Source organism: Camelina sativa, chromosome 15 (genome assembly GCF_030686135.1).
Source record: "Camelina sativa cultivar CO46 ecotype springtype chromosome 15, ASM3068613v1".
Classification (NCBI taxonomy): Eukaryota; Viridiplantae; Streptophyta; class Magnoliopsida; order Brassicales; family Brassicaceae; genus Camelina; species Camelina sativa.
Window position 1 is genome coordinate 4,774,513 of NC_141894.1, and position 18,811 is coordinate 4,793,323.

The following is an 18,811-nucleotide window of genomic DNA, read 5'->3' on the forward strand; positions in this document are numbered from 1 at the left end:
TATAACTCTATTCCCCCAAAATTTTGGAGATGCACCTAACATATATTCTCAAGTAGTTTGGGCCAGGCCCATACTACTGGGCCTCACTCTCATATAGGATAGTATTATTCGTTTAACCAAACGAGTCATACTCACCGGAGAGGACCCATGAACGTCGTTACAAGCCTTGTACGGAACTCCGCCGTCGCTGCGGTAGCTTCGACGTCATGGAACGTACGTCTGAGAGAGCTAGCGTATCAGTCCTTGTTCGCTGAATCAGTCTCTCTTTACCGGTCAATGCTCCGGTCTGGTTCTTCTCCCGACGCGTTCTCTTTCCCTTTCATTCTCAAGTCATGTGCTGCCCTTTCGCTTCCTGTCTCCGGTAAACAGCTCCATTTGCATGTTATCAGAGGAGGTTGCGAGGCTGAGCCCTTTGTGCTGACTGCTCTGATCTCAATGTACTGTAAATGCGGTTTGGTTGAAGATGCACGCAAGGTGTTCGACGAAAATCCTCAGTCAAGTCAGCTTGGTGTTTGTTACAACGCTTTGATATCTGGGTACAGAGCAAACTCGAAGGTCTCTGATGCTGTGTTTATGTTTCGTAGAATGAAGGAAACTGGTGTATCTGTGGATTCAGTTACATTGCTCGGGCTTGTCCCGCTTTGCTCTGCTCCTGACTACCTCTGGCTAGGGAGGTCTCTTCACGGTCAATGTGTTAAAGGAGGAACAGATTCTGAAGAAGCTGTTTTGAATAGTTTCATCACGATGTACATGAAATGCGGGTCGGTAGAGTCTGGTAGGAGATTGTTTGATGAACTGCCTGTGAAAGGTTTGATTTCCTGGAATGCTGTGATTTCTGGATATTCACAGAACGGGCTAGCTTACGATGTTCTTGAACTTTATGAGCTGATGAAATCATCGGGTGTTTGTCCTGATCCTGTTACATTGGTTAGTGTTCTGTCTTCTTGTGCCCATCTTGGAGCTAAGAAGATTGGTCAGGAAGTAGGGAAGCTAGTAGAAGCCAATGGTTTTGGATCAAATTTGTATCTAAGCAATGCATTGATTAGTATGTATGCTAGATGCGGTAACTTGGCAAAGGCACGTGCTGTTTTCGACATGATGCCTGTGAAAAGCTTAGTTTCGTGGACTGCCATGATAGGTTGCTATGGGATGCATGGAATGGGAGAGACTGGGCTTATGCTTTTAGATGATATGATAAGAAGAGGCGTAAGACCCGATGGGACTGTGTTTGTGATGGTTTTATCTGCTTGTAGTCATTCAGGGCTAGCGGACAAAGGTTTGGAGTTATTTGATGCGATGAAGAGAGAATATAAGCTGAAGCCTGGTCTTGAACACTACTCTTGTGTAGTTGATCTACTCGGAAGAGCTGGTCGACTAGATGAAGCCATGGAATTTATAAATTCAATGCCTGTTGAACCAGACGGTGCTGTTTGGGGCGCCTTATTGGGTGCCTGTAAAATCTATAAGAATGTGGATATGGCAGAGTTAGCTTTTGCAAAGGTGATTGAGTTTGAACCCATGAACATTGGCTACTATGTATTGATGTCAAATATATATTCAGACTCAAAGAATCAAGAAGGAATCTGGAGAATTCGGGTAATGATGAGAGAGAGAGCATTCAGGAAAAAGCCTGGGTATAGTTACGTGGAACACAAGGGAAGAGTTCATTTGTTTTTAGCTGGCGATAGAAGTCATGAGCAAACAGAGGAAGTCCATAGAATGCTGGATGAGTTAGAGACTTCTGTGATGGAGCTTGCGGGAAACATGGACTGTGATAGAGGCGAAGAGGTATCCAGCACTAGCCGTGAGCATAGCGAGAGGTTAGCAATAGCTTTTGGGATTCTCAACAGTAATCCAGGCACAGAAATTCTTGTGATAAAGAATTTGAGGGTGTGTGAAGATTGTCATGTGTTCATCAAGCTGGTTAGCAAGATTGTAGATCGTCAGTTTGTTGTAAGAGATGCATCTCGGTTCCACTATTTCAAAGATGGGATCTGCTCGTGTAAGGATTACTGGTAATTTTCCAAGGTATCTAAAAGCTTTGATTATTCGATTGTACTACTACAGAGGGTGTATTCAAAACAAAATGATTACAGAAATCTGAAAGTCGAAGGCTGCACTTAACTACAGAAGTTTGGATTGAGATATAAATTCGTCTTCTACAAACGGGATGGTTCTTCGGACAATCACCCTCATAGGAGCACCTGCAAAAAGGAGAAAGATGTGATGAAGAAATCACTGAATAAACGGATTCTTCAGTGTCTATGTTAATTGAAATTGCACCTCCACTAGCTTGATCATCTTCAGTACAGATTGCAGCATAATGAGAATCAGCCAACTCCAAAAGGGCAAACTTCCATTCTCCGTAGCACTTCTCTGTCTTCTCCAGTGAACTGACCGTCATTTCAGATGTCTAGAGAAAACAATTAAGCATCTTAAAATTCTATTACTACTGTCTGTTTATACACACAATACTGCAAAGGGAATTTTTCAGAAAGTGTACATCACAAAGATTGTAAACACCAGATTCAATTCCAGAGTTTGATTAAAGTATAAACACAAACCTTGCAAAGATTGTAGCCTCCATCTGTTCCAGCCTTAGACATGATTGTGAAGGTATTAAAAGGTGCAGCAGAGAAGCCTTTTCCTAATGCTTTCACATATGCCTCCTGGACAGAATCATCCAAGCTGTTTTTAACTTTTGAGAAGTAACAACTTCAGGCACTTGTACATACAATATATATATATATATATATATATATATATATATATATATTGTTAGTAGAAACTACCTTGAGAGTCCATAACTTAATAAATTCCTTTCGTTGAACTTCCGGGTCCAGTATAGTTGACAAAAACTTCACTTCATCAGTAGAGTAAAATCTTTCTGCAAATGCTAAGACATCATGTTTAATTTTCCTTTCCTTGTTTTCAACATCGATACCAACCTACAGTCGTAGTAAACTGTAACTGCTCAAACATAAAACATGAAACCATTGACGCCACTAACTTTGGACAAAACTGTATGCATTTTGCCTGACTAAGACAGTACTTACCGGAACATGTACAGTCACCCCACAGGCAATTAAAGAATCTGTGTGGGAGATATTGAAATGCAATGGTGGGTTATTACAGTTGTTATAATTCTGCCAATCTACCTGTGAAATATAAACAAGAACAAAAATGAATATTTTCCCTTAAGCCGAGAGACTATGAGTTAGTCTAGTACAATCCTAAATAACTGTCTCTCTCACCTCAGGCTTCCCATAGATATTCTTCTTGAACATCAAGGACCGAGGATTGACCTCATTGTTTGTCTTATCTAGTAATAAAACCATTACAGTTAATTATCAGCAAACTCGTTAAAATTCAGACTCTCTATCGGAAACTTTCAAGCTGCAGGGAATCACCCCGTGGTATAAAGGATAAGCTCAAAAAATCAGGTAATGCAGTATTACTCAATAAATCTTTAGAAGATAAGTGTTGTATCTAGTTAAGTTTTATTATAGGCCATAAACTTGAGAGAGACTAGTTAACACAAATAGCATCATATACATCAAAGAACAGGTTCAGGTCACTAAGATGATCAAATCTTCCAGAAAGACAACCTAATGAGAAGCTTCAATAATGGCTGATGATTATTAACATATAGATGGAAGGTTACAAAAGAAGTAACATACATCTAGCAATGGTGGTCCGAACCAAGGTGCGAGCAAGCAAAGCATTCTTCTTAAGCTCATCCCCTCGCATCTGAAAAACTCTATCTTTCTCGGTTGGTGACAGAAGTTGAGAGTAGTGATTTAAAAGAGATGCACATTTCACTTCATCTGGTCTAATATACCAAAGATGAGTCTCCCTACATCAAAATGAAATCACACAATTAATGTCCATAAGACCATAACCAACAAAATCATCTGAACACTATGCACAAGTCCACAGAACATTTGGAACTCATGGCAAGAACTGATCAGAATCTTGATATATCAAATGAAAAGGATAACAAAAGACTCTTAAAACATACGCAACGAGGTAGATACCTACATCCGAGATGGAAGCTGCAGAGGAAGCAGTGAAGGCAAATCCATTGAGAGGCTTCGCTGCATTTGCGAGAGATGACACTTCTTCTCATCAGTTCCCTATAAAAAAAAAGTTATTTCTTGAGGAATCCCAAAATCTTCGCTATACGAATCGAACCAAATGGACGAAGAAGGAAATTATATATGAGGAAACGAAATCGATGACGAGCCAAACTGGGAGAATCAATAAATAATCTTACGAACAACTGAATTTGTGATCGACGGCGAGATACCTCGCCGGTAACGGAGAAGGTGACGGAGGAAATAGGCCCTAACCGAACCAAGGGTGCCAAATATAACAAAACCGTACCGAACCAAAAATTTAAATCGAACGGTTTTACTTACTTAAACCGTACCGAACCAAAAATTTAAAATCGAACGGTTTTACTTACTTAACTTCAAACCGAAGTAACCGAAAGTAATTTTGTTCCACTTCGGTTTCATGGATATTATTTTATTAAACTATTAAGGTTTTTTATAAACAAAATCCTTTGCACACTACATTTTAAAAAAATGCAAAGTAATCATATGAATTAAAAATAGAAATATAATATAACACGTCTTTATCATGATCAAATTTATAAAATCTATACTATTAAACCGACGTATATCCAATTTTGGGTTACTAATCTAGCCCCTGCAATATGGGGTAAATTGTATTGATAATGACTTCGTAACCAGTTTTTCCATTGATTTACTTCGGAATTAACCCCTGAAGCCACAGGCAGAACACCAGGTAGTGAGACCCAATCTTGAGTGAAAAAGACCCGCCGAAAGAAAATCTATTTCTAGCCTCTCAGTGAATAATGATCAAGTGAGCCAAAAAAATTTTAGTTCGGATTTTGCGGATCAAAAAAACTTAGGGATTTCCAATTATTCAGAATTGAATGGAGTTTCGGAAGCTCTAGTTTTGCCCGTATGGAATATGTTGAGAAGAAGTTTCCATTGTTCCTCTGTAAAACCGACAATATTAGACGGAGAAGGAGAGGATCGCGGGCGAGGAGAGCTGATTTCAAGCCGCCGAAAACTAGTTGGATTTGAAACTTTTGAATGTCTTTTTTGTTTTGAAAATAATATATAATATCATGAGTCAAAGTCTATATTAATTTTTTATAAAAAAGTATAACATATATGATCGTATAAACGTTTAAAAGATATGAAGATTATATTGCATAATATTTTAATTATATATAATTAATCTACATTTTTGGGAGATAAGGATAAAACTACAAAATTTAGGATTTGAAAAGTTTTTTTTTACAGAAAACCCCCTATTATTAATATTAGCACAGACAGCATATTACATTTCTCCATACTATTTGCTTTTTATAAATGAATCAACCAATCCTACGAAAAAGGGAACTGTATAGGAATCGAAATCATGTGTTTCGGCCGAGTAGAGGAGGAAGGCACTACTATTATAATTTTTAGAAGAAAACTACTACTTGCTTAGTAGTAACAAGCTAAGTAAGAACAGGTATGTTCTCATCACTCATCACTAACTACGTGCCAAGCCATGGTTAGGTACCGGAGATCGACCCTTCCTGTACTGTAAAGAGAATAAAGATTGGCCAACGTTATTTATTTTGATTTTAGATTAAATCTATTAATCTATCTAATATAAAAACCAAGTTTGGCCGGTTGGACGTCGCGACTAGCCCATCCAATTATTATAATAGAATCCAATTTGTACCAGGAAATTTGGAAGTATTGATTCATCACCATGCATGCTGATCTTTTTCTAAAACTGATAGCTAGGTGTGACGTATACCAACAATTGGCCCCGGCCCAAAATTTTTGAAGCTGTTAGTACGAAAGAAAAGATATTATTTAGATGAGACTTACGTGATCCACAATTTCACATGGTCTATCACTCTCTTCTGTTCGGAAATGTTACTGTTGATAACGACAATGAAATTGTTTTCGAGCGCTGGATCAAGTAAACTAGCTACGTACGTATTTGAGATGAACTGTGCAAATTTGGCTAAGTCATGATGACCCGCTTTTTATCATTTTCTTTAATATGATCAGTCATATATGACTAGTATATGAGTTTGGATTAGTCTAATTAGTAGACTTTCTCTCATTAATTATCCGATATTTCATTTATCTGTAAAATCTTCTTTTGCTAAAAGTTTAGAACATATTTAGATGAAAGTTGAAACTAGATTTCTTGAGTTTTATTTTTCTCTTTGTAAACAGTTTTAATTTGCTCCGAATTACTAACCTAGGAATCTTTTTAAAATATATAATTTATTATTCGTTATATATATTAAGATTAGTTTCATATAAAGATTTTCGAGTTTCCTCATGATTTAAAAATTACGTGGGAACGTTTGGAACTATGGCGTATATGGGACAAAGCATATCATATATCACCCACTGTATATTATTAATTAAGACCATATACATGCATTACAAACACAAGCTACAAAGATTATAATATTCGTTTCCGAAGAGAAAATTCGAGTTTTATAAACACAAGCTACAAAATATATATATTGCTAATGATGGAGATTACCTTAATTAGATATCACGCGGTTTGATTAAACGAATCTTCGTCAGCACAAACTTTGTTTACACTTATTATTTGAGACTAGCAGAAGAAACCCTAGCAGTCACTTTCATAGATTCGTTGAGAAAAACAAACTTCTCCTCAAACCGCACTAACCCAAAAATACACTTTTGGTTCGAGTTCGGTTCGCTGGATTGGGAGAAACATTTCACCGATCGAGAATCATTTTTCTTGCTATGTACTATGTAGTCTATATGTTTTACGACAAAATCAGGATTCTAATTAAACCGTTAAAGATGAAAACCAATATATGCTGCATCGATCATCAATCATAAAACTAAACCACGACTAGAGATTTTTGTAATCGGTCTCTATTTTTCAGTTAGGGAAATTAATTTGAAGGCATTATAGATTTGTTTTTTTCTTCATTTCTTTTTATTTCTTAGAAACCTTCTATACGACACCATCATATGCCAGTGGTTCCCACTAATGTCCCATTCAGTCATCGAAGGTGAAAAAAACAACATATTTCTCCATAATTTTCTCGTACTGTTTGATATTCTTGTCTCTTAAATACATGGAAAATGCATGTGGATTGATCAACTAATCCTACAGAAAAATAGAAAGAAATATATCTAAACGTGAGAAACTGAAAATCATATTTTCAGATTAGTAGGAAAACTCAATTTCTTCGTGTTGTCCAGACAAATCTTTGACTAATATTAAATCATACGGTTTTGATTTCTTGATCAGTAAGAACAGGTGTGCTTGCATCACCCACTGCGTCCCGTTGGCTGATGTCCGACCATGACCAGCAATCAAATATTCGCCACTTGAATCTCTGGTCCACTCTTCAAAAAAATGGACTAAACTATAATAGAATCTTTTTTCGTTCGTATTGATTTCATTATGCTTGCAATCAAAACAAACGTGACGAACCATCAATTTTAGGGCCGCAGAAATTAGTTTTTTATACAAACGAAAATATATTTAAATGAGAACTTTCGTTGTTAACATCGTTTAAGATTTATGTGGCATATGGTGATATGGACCCATTTGCATACGGCCATACGGGACAAAGCATCGTCCATATATTTTAAACAAACATGCATAATGCATTACCATTTATATTTGTTGTTATCTGAGTTATATAAACAGTGGCTACACTATAATTTTAAAAGATTTTTTGATGTTGCTAAATGGAGATTGATAGATATCTTCACACGATTTGATTAAAAGAATCTTCGTCAGCACACACTCTGTTCACACTTATTACCTACGCACTGTCCGTCTTTAATGTACTTTAAATACTCATAATGGTTTGACCTGAAAAACGTATCCTAGTATTTTGAATCTTTTAGTCCCAAGTGGTTTTCTCTTCTGTTAACGTATTTTGTTTCTTGACCTTTTTTTCATTAGAACATGAACACCAACGATAATGATATTAAAAAATTGTATCATATATTAATAAAGGACAAAATAGAAAATTTAATGATTTTCTTAATATGTGTGAAAAATCCTAAAATGACACTGTTTCATATTAAGTGTCATTTTAGAATTTTTCACACATATTAAGAAAATCATTAAATTTTCTTTTTTACCCCTTATTAATATATTATACAATTTTTTCTATTGGTCAACACATTAAATTAGTAGGGATAAAATTAGAAAATTTATCAAACATCTATATTGGAAATACAAAGTGACACTTATTTTGAAACAAAATTCTCAGTAAAAAATGACACTTAATATAAAACGGAGAGAGTAATATTTTTTAGTTATCTTGACGAGATTAAGCATTTTTGGACCACTAATTAATAAGGTGATCATATCACTTTTTACACTAGATGAACGAAATATCAAATATATATCATGTGTTCGGATACTTTAAAATCAACCGGCGATGAGTCGATGGACCACATCCTTTATATATAACGCAAGTTTCTTTTCAACTTTTTTATATACAAAATCTTTCTCCGCATCACTCATTTTTAAATGGCGTATTTCAATTGTAAACCGAGATTAACCAAAAATCAATAACATAATAACACAAATAACATACTTTCAGAATCAATATTCTATAGAGTTTGTTTGTTTAAAATTAGGGTATTAAGAGCAACGACTTTGCAACTATTACACTGGGCATGTTTCATGTGATTGTATAATGTGCTACGTACCTTAATAAATTTCCATCTCTCTATAAATTGAAGAGTGTGATGTGCATCCTCGATACACAAACATCTTCATATCTCCTCTAATCTTATCACCAACAAGTACCATAACAAAAATGGATACAAGGCTCATCGACACCTTACCTTCCTTAAGGTTCGTCTCTCCAACCCCTTGTTAATACACACACACACACACACACACATACACACAAACAAACACGCACACACATATAGACATACATACATAGATAATTTTACTTTGAGTTAGTTTGTTCAAATATGCAGCTTTGTATGTAACAATATATGTATATCGCGATGTTACATGTATATATATATATCAGTTTTGTACGTAACGATATATGTATATGGCGATGCAGCTATATTGATGATAAGAAGTGTGATGATGAATATGCGTTTGTGAAAGCTCTACGTATGAGTGGTGGAGATGGAGCCAATAGTTACTCTGCCAATTCTCGTCTTCAGGTTCTTAGCTTCAATATCGTCTTTTCTTTCTTTCTCTTTTAACCAAAATATTTATCAATATATATATTTTTTTTTGAATCTAATATTAAATTATATTCAAAAGAAAAATAAACTTGTTTACATAATTAAATGCAATACTGTTTTGCATATCATCTTATCTTGAAAGTAACCTGACTGCAAACAAACTTGAATTCGACAGTCACCGCCCTCCCCGATGGTGCTCATGCGATTCAATATTACTTGATGATACAGATGTTTTCTTCAATATATCATTTTGATAAAATTAATACGGAACTCGAGTATGCATGCGTAAACACTAGTTTATTTAATTTCAACACGTAATTATATATTTACACATAACTAGTTTGAGTTCATTTACTTTATAGAAAATTAATTTCTTAGTGATCTTCATTTAAGTTCCTTACATAAATTTTCTAACTAGTATATTGTCTCTTCTTTGGGTTTGTAGAGAAGAGTTTTATCGATGGCCCAACCAGTCTTGGTAAAAAACACAAAAGAAATGATGATGAACTTAGACTTTCCTACGTACATCAAAGTTGCTGAATTGGGTTGTTCTTCCGGACAAAACACGTTTGTGGCTATCTCTGAGATCATTAACACCATTAATGTGTTGTGCCAACATGTGAACAAAAATCCACCAGAAATCGATTGTTGTCTCAACGATCTCCCGGAAAACGATTTCAACACGACCTTCAAGTTTGTACCTTTGTTCAACAAGGAGATGACAAACAAAGCACCGTGTTTTGTCTATGGAGCTCCAGGTTCTTTCTATTCCAGGCTCTTCTCTCGCAACAGCCTCCATTTTATACATTCCTCTTACGCTCTCCATTTTCTCTCTAAGGTACGTACTTAAAACATAAAAGAGACTTTGTTATAACATGATAACATCTTTCTTTGTATATATAAAACATGAATATTTGATAACTAATTATATGATGTAATTGTGTGTTGAAAGGTTCCTGAGAGACTCGAGAATAATGAGGGGAATGTGTACATAACAAGTTCGAGTCCTGAGAGTGTATACAATGCTTACCTGAATCAGTTCCAAAATGATTTCACGCTGTTTCTAAGGTTACGTTCTGAAGAAATTGGCTCTAATGGACATATGGTTCTCACCTTCATCGGAAGAAAAACTCTTAGCGATCCATTATATAGAGATTGTTGTCACTTTTGGACACTGCTATCAAAATCTCTCCGTGACCTAGTCTTCGAGGTACATCAAATCAAATTTTTTTTTTTTTTGGTCAAACGTTTCGAATATATGTCCATTCATGATGGTCTTAGGGATTTAACAGCATGAACACAACCAATACAATCCGTTTTTTGGAACTTTCGCCGTACTGTATTTAGTTATCAAAATTAGGGCCACAATCATAAAAAGACAACAAGAAATTAGTCAAAGGAAATACTGTAGCAAACACATAATTACTTATTCATTAATGAAAATCTCCTTACCATTTTTTTACCCAAAAAAAAAAAAAATCTTCTTACCATTTATCCTCCAATTTACTTATGGATTTTTTAGTTACTCTTGTTTGTAAGATGCAAATATAAACTCGTTTTTAAATAGAGGCTCGTATGTAAAAAAAAGCAAAAAAAAAATAAGTTTTGATAGTTTCAATTTCAAACAATTTAGTTTTGTTCCAAGTGAGCTATATATTAGTAAATTTTTTATAATATGTATCTACTCAGGACCAAAATATTATTTTGTTGAATTCAAGACTCATCCCAATCTTTGTCATATAAACAGGGGCTTGTCAGGGGACTCATCCCAATCTGTGATGTAATTCTCTTGTTTTTTTTTTTTTTTTTTTGACAACCGATGTAATTCTCTTGTTTGTTTATACTGTTTTTAATTTGTTTCCTTCAATAAATTCCAAGACCTGCCACTCAATGTAACGATGTGATGCTACTCTTGGAAAACAGAATGTGATTGTAAATTTGTACTATCTTCTTCTGATTGTAATTTGTAAATTCGATTTTCAGATCTGTTGTTTATAACTACAGTTGGTAATAATAAATGACGCTATTCCTGCAAAAGTTGCAGATTCTTCGAGATAAAACCTTAGGAAGAGAAGCATATCCATCCATCCCACAAAACCCAAAACAAGAAAATCCAAAAGTTGGATCAAAAACAACAACTATTCACCTTTCTTCATCGCCAAGCTTCGAATAGCTCAACTCTGTAATTCACGCGTCCCACAATACTACTCGCTTTAGACATGGTCGCTGTAGTCTTCTTCCTCTGATCCTCCCAATCATTGTGTTTCTGTCCATAAACTCCATTGTCACAGATTTTCACCTGAGAAGACTTTATGGCAACAAGTTCTGGAGATGCTAGAGATTCTTCTTCTTCTTCATCTGCAGACACTTCTTTGTCTTTCATCTCGGCCTCAGAGTTGTCTAAAGCTTCTTCCTTGTTAGCTTTCATGAGATGGAACAGTTTCTCTGCTGCTCTGATCACCATTATGGTAACGAGGACTTGGATTTAAGGCAGGAACCAACCTATCTCGAGATTCTTTCCGGTCTTTAAGCGTCTTCACAATAAGTGTTTTAAGAAAGTTCATAACTGAGAGCCAGTCAATGGATCCAACATCTGCAGTTTGACTGATTTCATTTACCAAAAACGTACACATAAACAGTCTTAAGAGATACATTCAAAACACTAACCTGAGTCATGTTAGGTGCAAAAACCATTGCAATGTTGCGAGCATTCATCTTGTTTAGTTGTTCCATCTCCACAACATCAGCCATTAGATTGATAGCCCAATCTAACAAAGAATCTTCAAATTGAAGGAAGAATCTTTACAAGGTCCACACACTCTCTCAAACTCCATTACTTGCTCTGGTGAGAGTGAATCCAGAACACCACTCGGAAGTCCCTAAACCAAAATTCAAGAAAAAAAAAAAGTAAAAGACAATCAGGAAAAAGAAACAACATGATCGTTGGGAAGTTTACAGGTTTTTTACCTTAATGAGACTTGCTAGGCAGTGGACATCGATGTTATCAGGTATAACACCTTTATTCAACTCTTCTCTTATGTACTCCTCTTGAGCATTCTCACCATTAATCCTGAAAATTCCTTCAACCTATATACAACAAACAAAGCAAATAAATCTTTTGCATTTGATTAAAAGATGCAGATATACACGCACCCGAAATCCACCTCTACTGAACAAGTGACTCTGCATCATCAAAAGTATTGTAGGCGAGGTGTTCCTAATCAGCTTCTGTTCGAACAAAAGAGTAAAACTATCTATCTACTCACTCAAGAGCGTTGACTAACCATGCACAGTGTAAGAAATTTCAACCAATCTCATCGAAAAAATGAGAATTAGATTCAAGAACATCACATAAGAAGTTGGTACCTATAATGACAAGGACTATACAAAATGAAGAAATTGTATACACACAAAAAGTCCTTACTCTATTTGCATCACTCAAGATCCTTAACAAGCCGCCTACTATAAAAAACATTTAACCCAAACTCATAGAAAAGAAGGGATTTGATTCAAAACGTTTGGATCATTGATGTCAGGGGATACATTAATCGAAGGTAGAGACATTAATGCAATTACTGGGTATAGAAACTTAAACCACACACACAACTGCCTAAGCTTCTAAACAACAACCTCAATCACCAAACATACAGAAAAATCGATAATCTTTGATGCAAAACTTGATAAGAGACCAAAAAACAAACCTTGCACTAGGAGCTCGTCTGGGGACTTCAGGTTCAAACTCAACAGGCAAGCCAAGGAAGCCATGGAAACGATCAAAGGTGACATGTCTAACATCAGTGGGAACAACAATCTCCATAGAACAAAGATCCTCTTCATCAACACAGCCACCAATCACAGACCTTCTAATAGCAGAAACAAGAATCTCCAATGCAGACGAAAGCTCGAATCTTTCTCTCTCTCTTTTTCTCGCTTCTCTCCATTGAGAGGCTTCGCTGCATTTGCGAGAGATGACATTGCTTCTCATCAGCCGTTGCTTCTCATCAGCTCCCAAAGAAAAGTATCAATACAAGTGGAATCCCAAAATCGCCTGTATACGAATCGTACCACATAGATTTGTTGAATTAGTACTTCGGCTAACGACGGCGAGGTATCTCCGCCGGTAAAGGAGGGAGATGTAACCTAACCTAACCGACGGGGAATACTTTAAAAGAACCGTACCGAACCAAATATTTAATACCGAACGGTTTTACTTACTTAACCTCAAACCGAACTAAACCGAAAATAATTTTGTTCCACTTCTGTCTGTCTCTGGTCCACTTGATATTATTTAGCAGAACAGAAGAGCGCACCAATTACACTTAAGTCTCTTAAACCAAGAAAAGAAAAAAATACATATTAAGCCATTGGATTTTATATATATGCGATAATATTATTGTATGTTGATGATGATGATAGTTATATTCAGATTAAACCGTTATTGAAAATCGTTATACAGATGACACTGGATTGCATGATAAAACCCATTTATTAAAACTTAATTAATGTCGACATCGTCGTCAAACATGCATCAAAGGCCAGTGGTACACGTACGAATAGTGTTCCAAAGTCCCATTCAGAAACCGAAAATGTAAAAAAATAACTCTCTCTACTCATTGTATCTGACACTTTTGTCTCTTCAAATGAAAAAAAAAAAGACCTTTAAAAAGAAAAAAAGAATCTATCTAATGAAAAAATCAGTTTGGCCGGTGGCTATGAAAAAACCAGCCATCCAATAGGAAATGATATTTTAGATGAGATTTTCGTGATCCACACACACTCTTCTGTTCGGAAATGTACCTGTTGATATCCCTATTAACAATGATACTAGATAATGACCCACGCTGGTAGGGCGGGGAAATAACCAATTTATTATTTTTGTTGATTATTATGATTATAACTATTAGTATAATTATTTGACATCTTATATAATATAGTATTGTATAGTGTGTTTTGTATCCTATAATAGTATTGTTTTTTCAATATAAAGATTAGTATATATGATTGAAGCTGTATATATTAGAATTAGCATGTAATGTATTTCTTACTTATAAAGGTTACTTTGTATGATTTTCACCGGCCATCGCCTAATTTTTCACAAAGTGCATAATAGATTTAATTAAAGTTGCCAATAAGTATAATTTTTCAGTATGTTTTAGCCCATTGTCAACGGCCCAGTCCAATATCCATCCCTTCATGTTTTTGTCGATTAAGATTATTTTTTTTCGTTTGTTTTTTTTCCAGCAAAACAAACATACTGTAATAGTTTTTTCTTTTTCTTTCTCTCTGCAATTCGACGAAATCTCACCTTCATATTTCTAATCATCAATTTCTTTTTCAAAAAGTCCAACCTGAAATATGCGAGAATCAACCCGTCGCTGCTGGGACATGAGAGATTGCAAGATGGATTCTACATCGAGGTATGTTTCGGATCAATAATTAGGTCAAGTTAGTTTATTAATTGGGCATAATTAGTAGACAATCTTCTTACTGATGTAATGTTTGAAAGAATTAGTTTAAAGATGTTCAGTACGAATTGAGCTTCAATCTGTAATTTTCGTTTTTTATTTTCAATTGGAAATATGTGAAATTGATAAATTTGATACGAACTGTATTAAGCGATGTCTGATTCTAATAATTTGCTAGAGATTGAGTATATTGTAGTTTTCTTATTGTATAAACGCAATATATACATGAAATTAGCTCCACAAATGCAACCAAGAAGGTAAATATTAGAATCATATTCGTTTTTGGGGTTTTCTAGTTTCTTGTAATGATGACATATGCCGTTTGGGTTTTGGTGTGTTGGTACTTCACAGATCTACAAAAGGAGCTTTAAACATAAGATTCTATCTTCTATGATATGGTGGCTAATAAGGAGACCTTGATTCAAACTACGACCACCATGATGTTTTGAAAGTCGGGCAATGTGAGATACACATCATCAGAGATGGAAACACATGGGGTTACATGAGTGTTGTTCACAAAGCCCATATTAAACGAATGGTTAGTAACCCTGAACTGGCCTCTTACCTGAGTTGTCCGAAATTTTCAGTGACCCTTTCTTGATGGAAGCATATGAATCTTGGTGCCCTGTTTATGATAGTAAAACAAAAACAAACATAGTCGTTAAAAGATTGTGTGTTCGATGGTGATTAAATAATAGAATAAACAATTATACTTTGTGTGTTTAAAACAAACTTACTTTGTGGTCAGCTAACACCATCTCCATTGTTTCTCCAGATTGGGCAGTGAAGTGTTCGCAGATGTGTAGGACCTTGACTTGAACTCGCCAGATGGTTTTGTAAGGTTTCACATCAGCAAGGTAAATCATAGCCATAAGACCATTCACTTTGAGAAACTCTTTTGCTTAAAATAATAGGATAGCTGGTCGCATGTTTGTGATGATGGATTGTAGAATATTGCTAATAGTCTGTTTATATAGAGAATGAAGTAGCTTTTAGGTTACCTTTCACTTAAAGTGATAAGTGTTTAAGCATATATTGTTAACAATATCTTATTTTGCGATTTTGATGAGATACTGCTGGATATTTTTAGGGTTGCGAATCAGTTTTTAGCGGAATGATAGCAACGCAAGGATATTGTTATTGTTGCTAACGCGTGAAACAAATCTACGGGAATGGATTCAATTGACTGTTATTGTTGAAATGAGAATCTTAGTTGTGTAGTTGCGGGATTGTATTCTGATTTTTTAGTTCAGGTTCTTGTTTACGTTTGAAGAACTCTATTTTGGTGGGATTTTGATATCTGCTTTGATTTCGTTTGTTACCATCATCAGAATAATCCATGTAGACTATGTTATTGTTACGACTATTCAGATAAAATTATGCTAGATCTCATATTTATGCATACATCATATCATATCATATCATACACTCATGTAATTTGTATGCTATATATCACTTGTGGTGTTCATTAGCATCAATTGGTTTGATGGTAGAAATGGGATCAAGATATAAAATACTTTTGAGTTGCTTATGCTATATAAGTATATAAATCATAATTATGTTATATCATGTTACACTGTGTTAAATCATGTTAGCTCTTATCTGAAATGCTTATGCTATATATCACTTGTGGTGTTCAATAGCATTATGTTTCAACAAAATAATTAATACTTTTGTCGTATGGGTTATTGATTATGGAAGGAAGCTTGGCAATGGATCTTCACTAAATGCGAGTCTAATGAAGCTGAGCTTGAAGCTGTTCCATGGAGGGTTGCTTATCTACGTTTTTTCATTTACTTCCATGATGTTATCTTACTATTACATTAATGTTTGTAATTGGTAATACTGTTTGTAATTTGTAACTAAAATACGATTTATTTAATATAATTACGATTAATTTGTTTAATTATTATCTGGTATTTATATTATTTGGTTATTATAATTGGTATTAATATACAATGGCATTTTGTGTAATATTTTACATAATATAGGGTTATTTGTTTATAGGGTTGCTTAAATAATATAATAGAGATTATTTACGACAGCAGGATTTAGGTATTTTTATCTGAAGATAAACTGTGCAAATTTGGCTAAGTGACGAGTGATCCGCTCTTACCACATTTCCTTTATATGTGTCTGGATTAGTCCCAAGATATATTTTATTTTCTTCTCATTATCCGATATCTGTTAACTAATCCTCTTTTGTTAAAAGTTTAATTAGATCATACTCCATAACGCATATAACATGTTTTCTAATTATAATGTTATCTTTATAAAGTCTTTAATTTGTATTTCCTCATGATTTTAATATTACGAGGCATATTGGAACATTTAACATCTAGTATGTGACAAATTAAAGCATCATCGCCCAGTGCATATTATAAGACCGACCATACATGGGCCGATGTAAAAATATAAAAAATGGTCACGGTCCCTGTTCAATTTTTCTAAAATGGATCTTAATTACATATAAATTTGTTTAATTTTTTTTTTTTGGGCTTTAAAATACATGTAAATTTGGCATAATCCCAGTGCAAATGTATTTGTTGCACATGTCTATCGCCACCCTGCATACATGCATTACCATTACCATATCGAGTTTTGATGTTGCTAATGGAGATTACCTTTAGCTCTCACACGGTTTGATTAAACGAATCTTCGTCAGCACACACTTAATTTATTTGAGACTAGCGGAAGAAACCCTAGTATACACTTTGTTTTCCTCGAACCGATTGAACAACTAACCCAAAAATTACACTTTGTTTTCGTTAGCGGATGTGCAGAAACATTTCATCGATCGAAAATCAATTTTAATATCTTGTTTAGTATGTTTTACGTTACAATCAGGATTCTAATCAAACCGTTAAGAGTAGAAATTCATTAGTATACGCTGATATCGGATCGCTAGCCAAAACCAATCCATATAACTTAAAAAAATATCTACTAAAACAAGTCTTATCCACAGAAATAACACTAATACAGTAATACCACATCTAGTTTTTTTTGTAGTCAGTTTGTTTTTTTCTTAAACACCGTAACATATATATAGATGCGGCCGACATTATCATATCCCCGTGGTTCCCACTCGCCATTGATAATAATGTCCCATTCAGTCAGTAATCTATGGTGAAATAGCATTTTTCCATTATTTTCTCTATGCATATTCTCTTACTGTTTCATGTTTGACATTCTTGTCTCTTAGATACAACATCGAAGTATCTAAACGTGCATTGGGAATTCTTATCTCTTATAAGAGCACATCCATTAGTGGGATGGAGATTCGATCGTATCTCATCCATTTATATTAACAGATAAAAAAAAAAAAAAACAATTGGAGAAAGAGATCATTTGAGAAACTTAGAACTCCATTAAATACTCTCCCACCAATGTCACTTTATTACTTATTATTTTTGAAAACAAAACAAAATTTAAATATATATAATAAAATCCACTTAAGTCTCTACACTACTGAAGGTGCTCTAAGTCGGAGGACAAGATTTCAATTTCTTCGTGTTGTTGAAACAAATCTTTGACTAATTAAAAAGCATAGTAAGAAGTATGAACCGGTATTTTCCCATCACCCACTTCGTCCCGTTGGGTGATGTCCGACGATGAATATTTTCCACTCGATCTCTGGTCCAGTCTTAAAAAACAAGGATTAAACTTTATAATGGAATCTTTTTCGTACGGGGAAATTTGAAACGTATTGAATTATTGATTCATTATGCTTGTCAATTTCTAAATTAAAAACGTGACAAATTAACCAAAATATATTTAAATAAGATTTTTGTTGCCAACATGATTTGAGAGTCTCTTTCACTACACATGCTCTAAAATTTAGGTGGCACAGGGATTGCATACGGGACAAAGCATCGCGCGTCCACATATTTTAAGGATGCAATTACTATTCGTTCTTTGTTGGAGAAAATATCTGAGTTATATAAACAGTAGTTATCATTTCACAACATTTTGATGTTGCTAATGGAGATTATCTTCACACGATTTGATTAAAATAATCTTCGTCACTCGTCAGGATAGCACACACTTAATTAATACTGTTGGTCTTTAATATACTTT

The 18,811-nt window shown here is 34.7% G+C and overlaps 2 protein-coding genes, 2 long non-coding RNA genes and 2 pseudogenes across 20 annotated transcripts; 3 read left to right on the forward strand and 3 right to left on the reverse strand.

The window, feature by feature from the left end:
• The first annotated feature begins 147 nt into the window (after positions 1–147).
• LOC104745348 (putative pentatricopeptide repeat-containing protein At3g11460, mitochondrial pseudogene) lies at positions 148–2,557 on the forward strand (annotated as a pseudogene). The gene has a single exon (XR_015581889.1). The product of XR_015581889.1 is annotated as a putative pentatricopeptide repeat-containing protein At3g11460, mitochondrial pseudogene (transcript).
• LOC104745346 (uncharacterized) lies at positions 2,020–4,573 on the reverse strand. Of its 13 annotated transcripts, none has more exons than XR_015581892.1 (9): positions 4,277–4,409; positions 4,038–4,136; positions 3,681–3,856; positions 3,255–3,322; positions 3,057–3,158; positions 2,793–2,887; positions 2,565–2,669; positions 2,284–2,413; positions 2,020–2,204 (listed from the first exon to the last, which is right to left on the reverse strand). XR_015581892.1 is itself a non-coding variant. In XM_010466552.3 (9 exons), exons 2-9 carry the CDS (start codon positions 4,101–4,103, stop codon positions 2,125–2,127), a joined length of 879 nt encoding a protein of 292 aa, XP_010464854.1. In that variant the 5' UTR covers positions 4,104–4,136; positions 4,277–4,573; the 3' UTR covers positions 2,020–2,124. The 13 variants fall into 13 exon arrangements, 11 of the variants coding, with proteins under 11 accessions (XP_010464854.1, XP_087343872.1, XP_010464853.1 ...); XR_015581891.1 differs by having other exon boundaries at positions 2,793–2,970; XM_010466552.3 differs by having other exon boundaries at positions 2,793–2,948; positions 4,042–4,136; positions 4,277–4,573.
• A 3,977-nt stretch (positions 4,574–8,550) lies between these two features.
• Positions 8,551–11,251, forward strand: LOC104745353 (salicylate/benzoate carboxyl methyltransferase-like). Its single transcript, XM_087487750.1, has 5 exons — positions 8,551–8,916; positions 9,140–9,245; positions 9,715–10,107; positions 10,222–10,479; positions 11,017–11,251. The coding sequence occupies exons 1-5, from the start codon at positions 8,879–8,881 to the stop codon at positions 11,080–11,082; spliced, it is 861 nt and encodes a 286-aa protein (XP_087343876.1). The 5' UTR covers positions 8,551–8,878; the 3' UTR covers positions 11,083–11,251.
• Positions 11,224–13,254, reverse strand: LOC104745352 (rho GTPase-activating protein 4-like; annotated as a pseudogene). The gene is made up of 5 exons (XR_015582599.1): positions 12,971–13,254; positions 12,434–12,452; positions 12,237–12,356; positions 11,937–12,148; positions 11,224–11,862 (listed from the first exon to the last, which is right to left on the reverse strand). The product of XR_015582599.1 is annotated as a rho GTPase-activating protein 4-like (transcript).
• A 1,200-nt stretch (positions 13,255–14,454) lies between these two features.
• Positions 14,455–16,640, forward strand: LOC104745351 (uncharacterized). Of its 3 annotated transcripts, none has more exons than XR_015581483.1 (4): positions 14,455–14,686; positions 15,086–15,272; positions 15,510–15,591; positions 15,825–16,640. It is a non-coding gene; the product is annotated as an uncharacterized LOC104745351 (long non-coding RNA). The 3 variants fall into 3 exon arrangements; XR_760744.3 differs by having other exon boundaries at positions 16,436–16,640; XR_015581482.1 differs by having other exon boundaries at positions 16,440–16,640.
• On the reverse strand, positions 14,917–15,675 carry LOC147926280 (uncharacterized). Its single transcript, XR_015581484.1, has 2 exons — positions 15,472–15,675; positions 14,917–15,359 (listed from the first exon to the last, which is right to left on the reverse strand). It is a non-coding gene; the product is annotated as an uncharacterized LOC147926280 (long non-coding RNA).
• Positions 16,641–18,811: the final 2,171 nt, after the last annotated feature.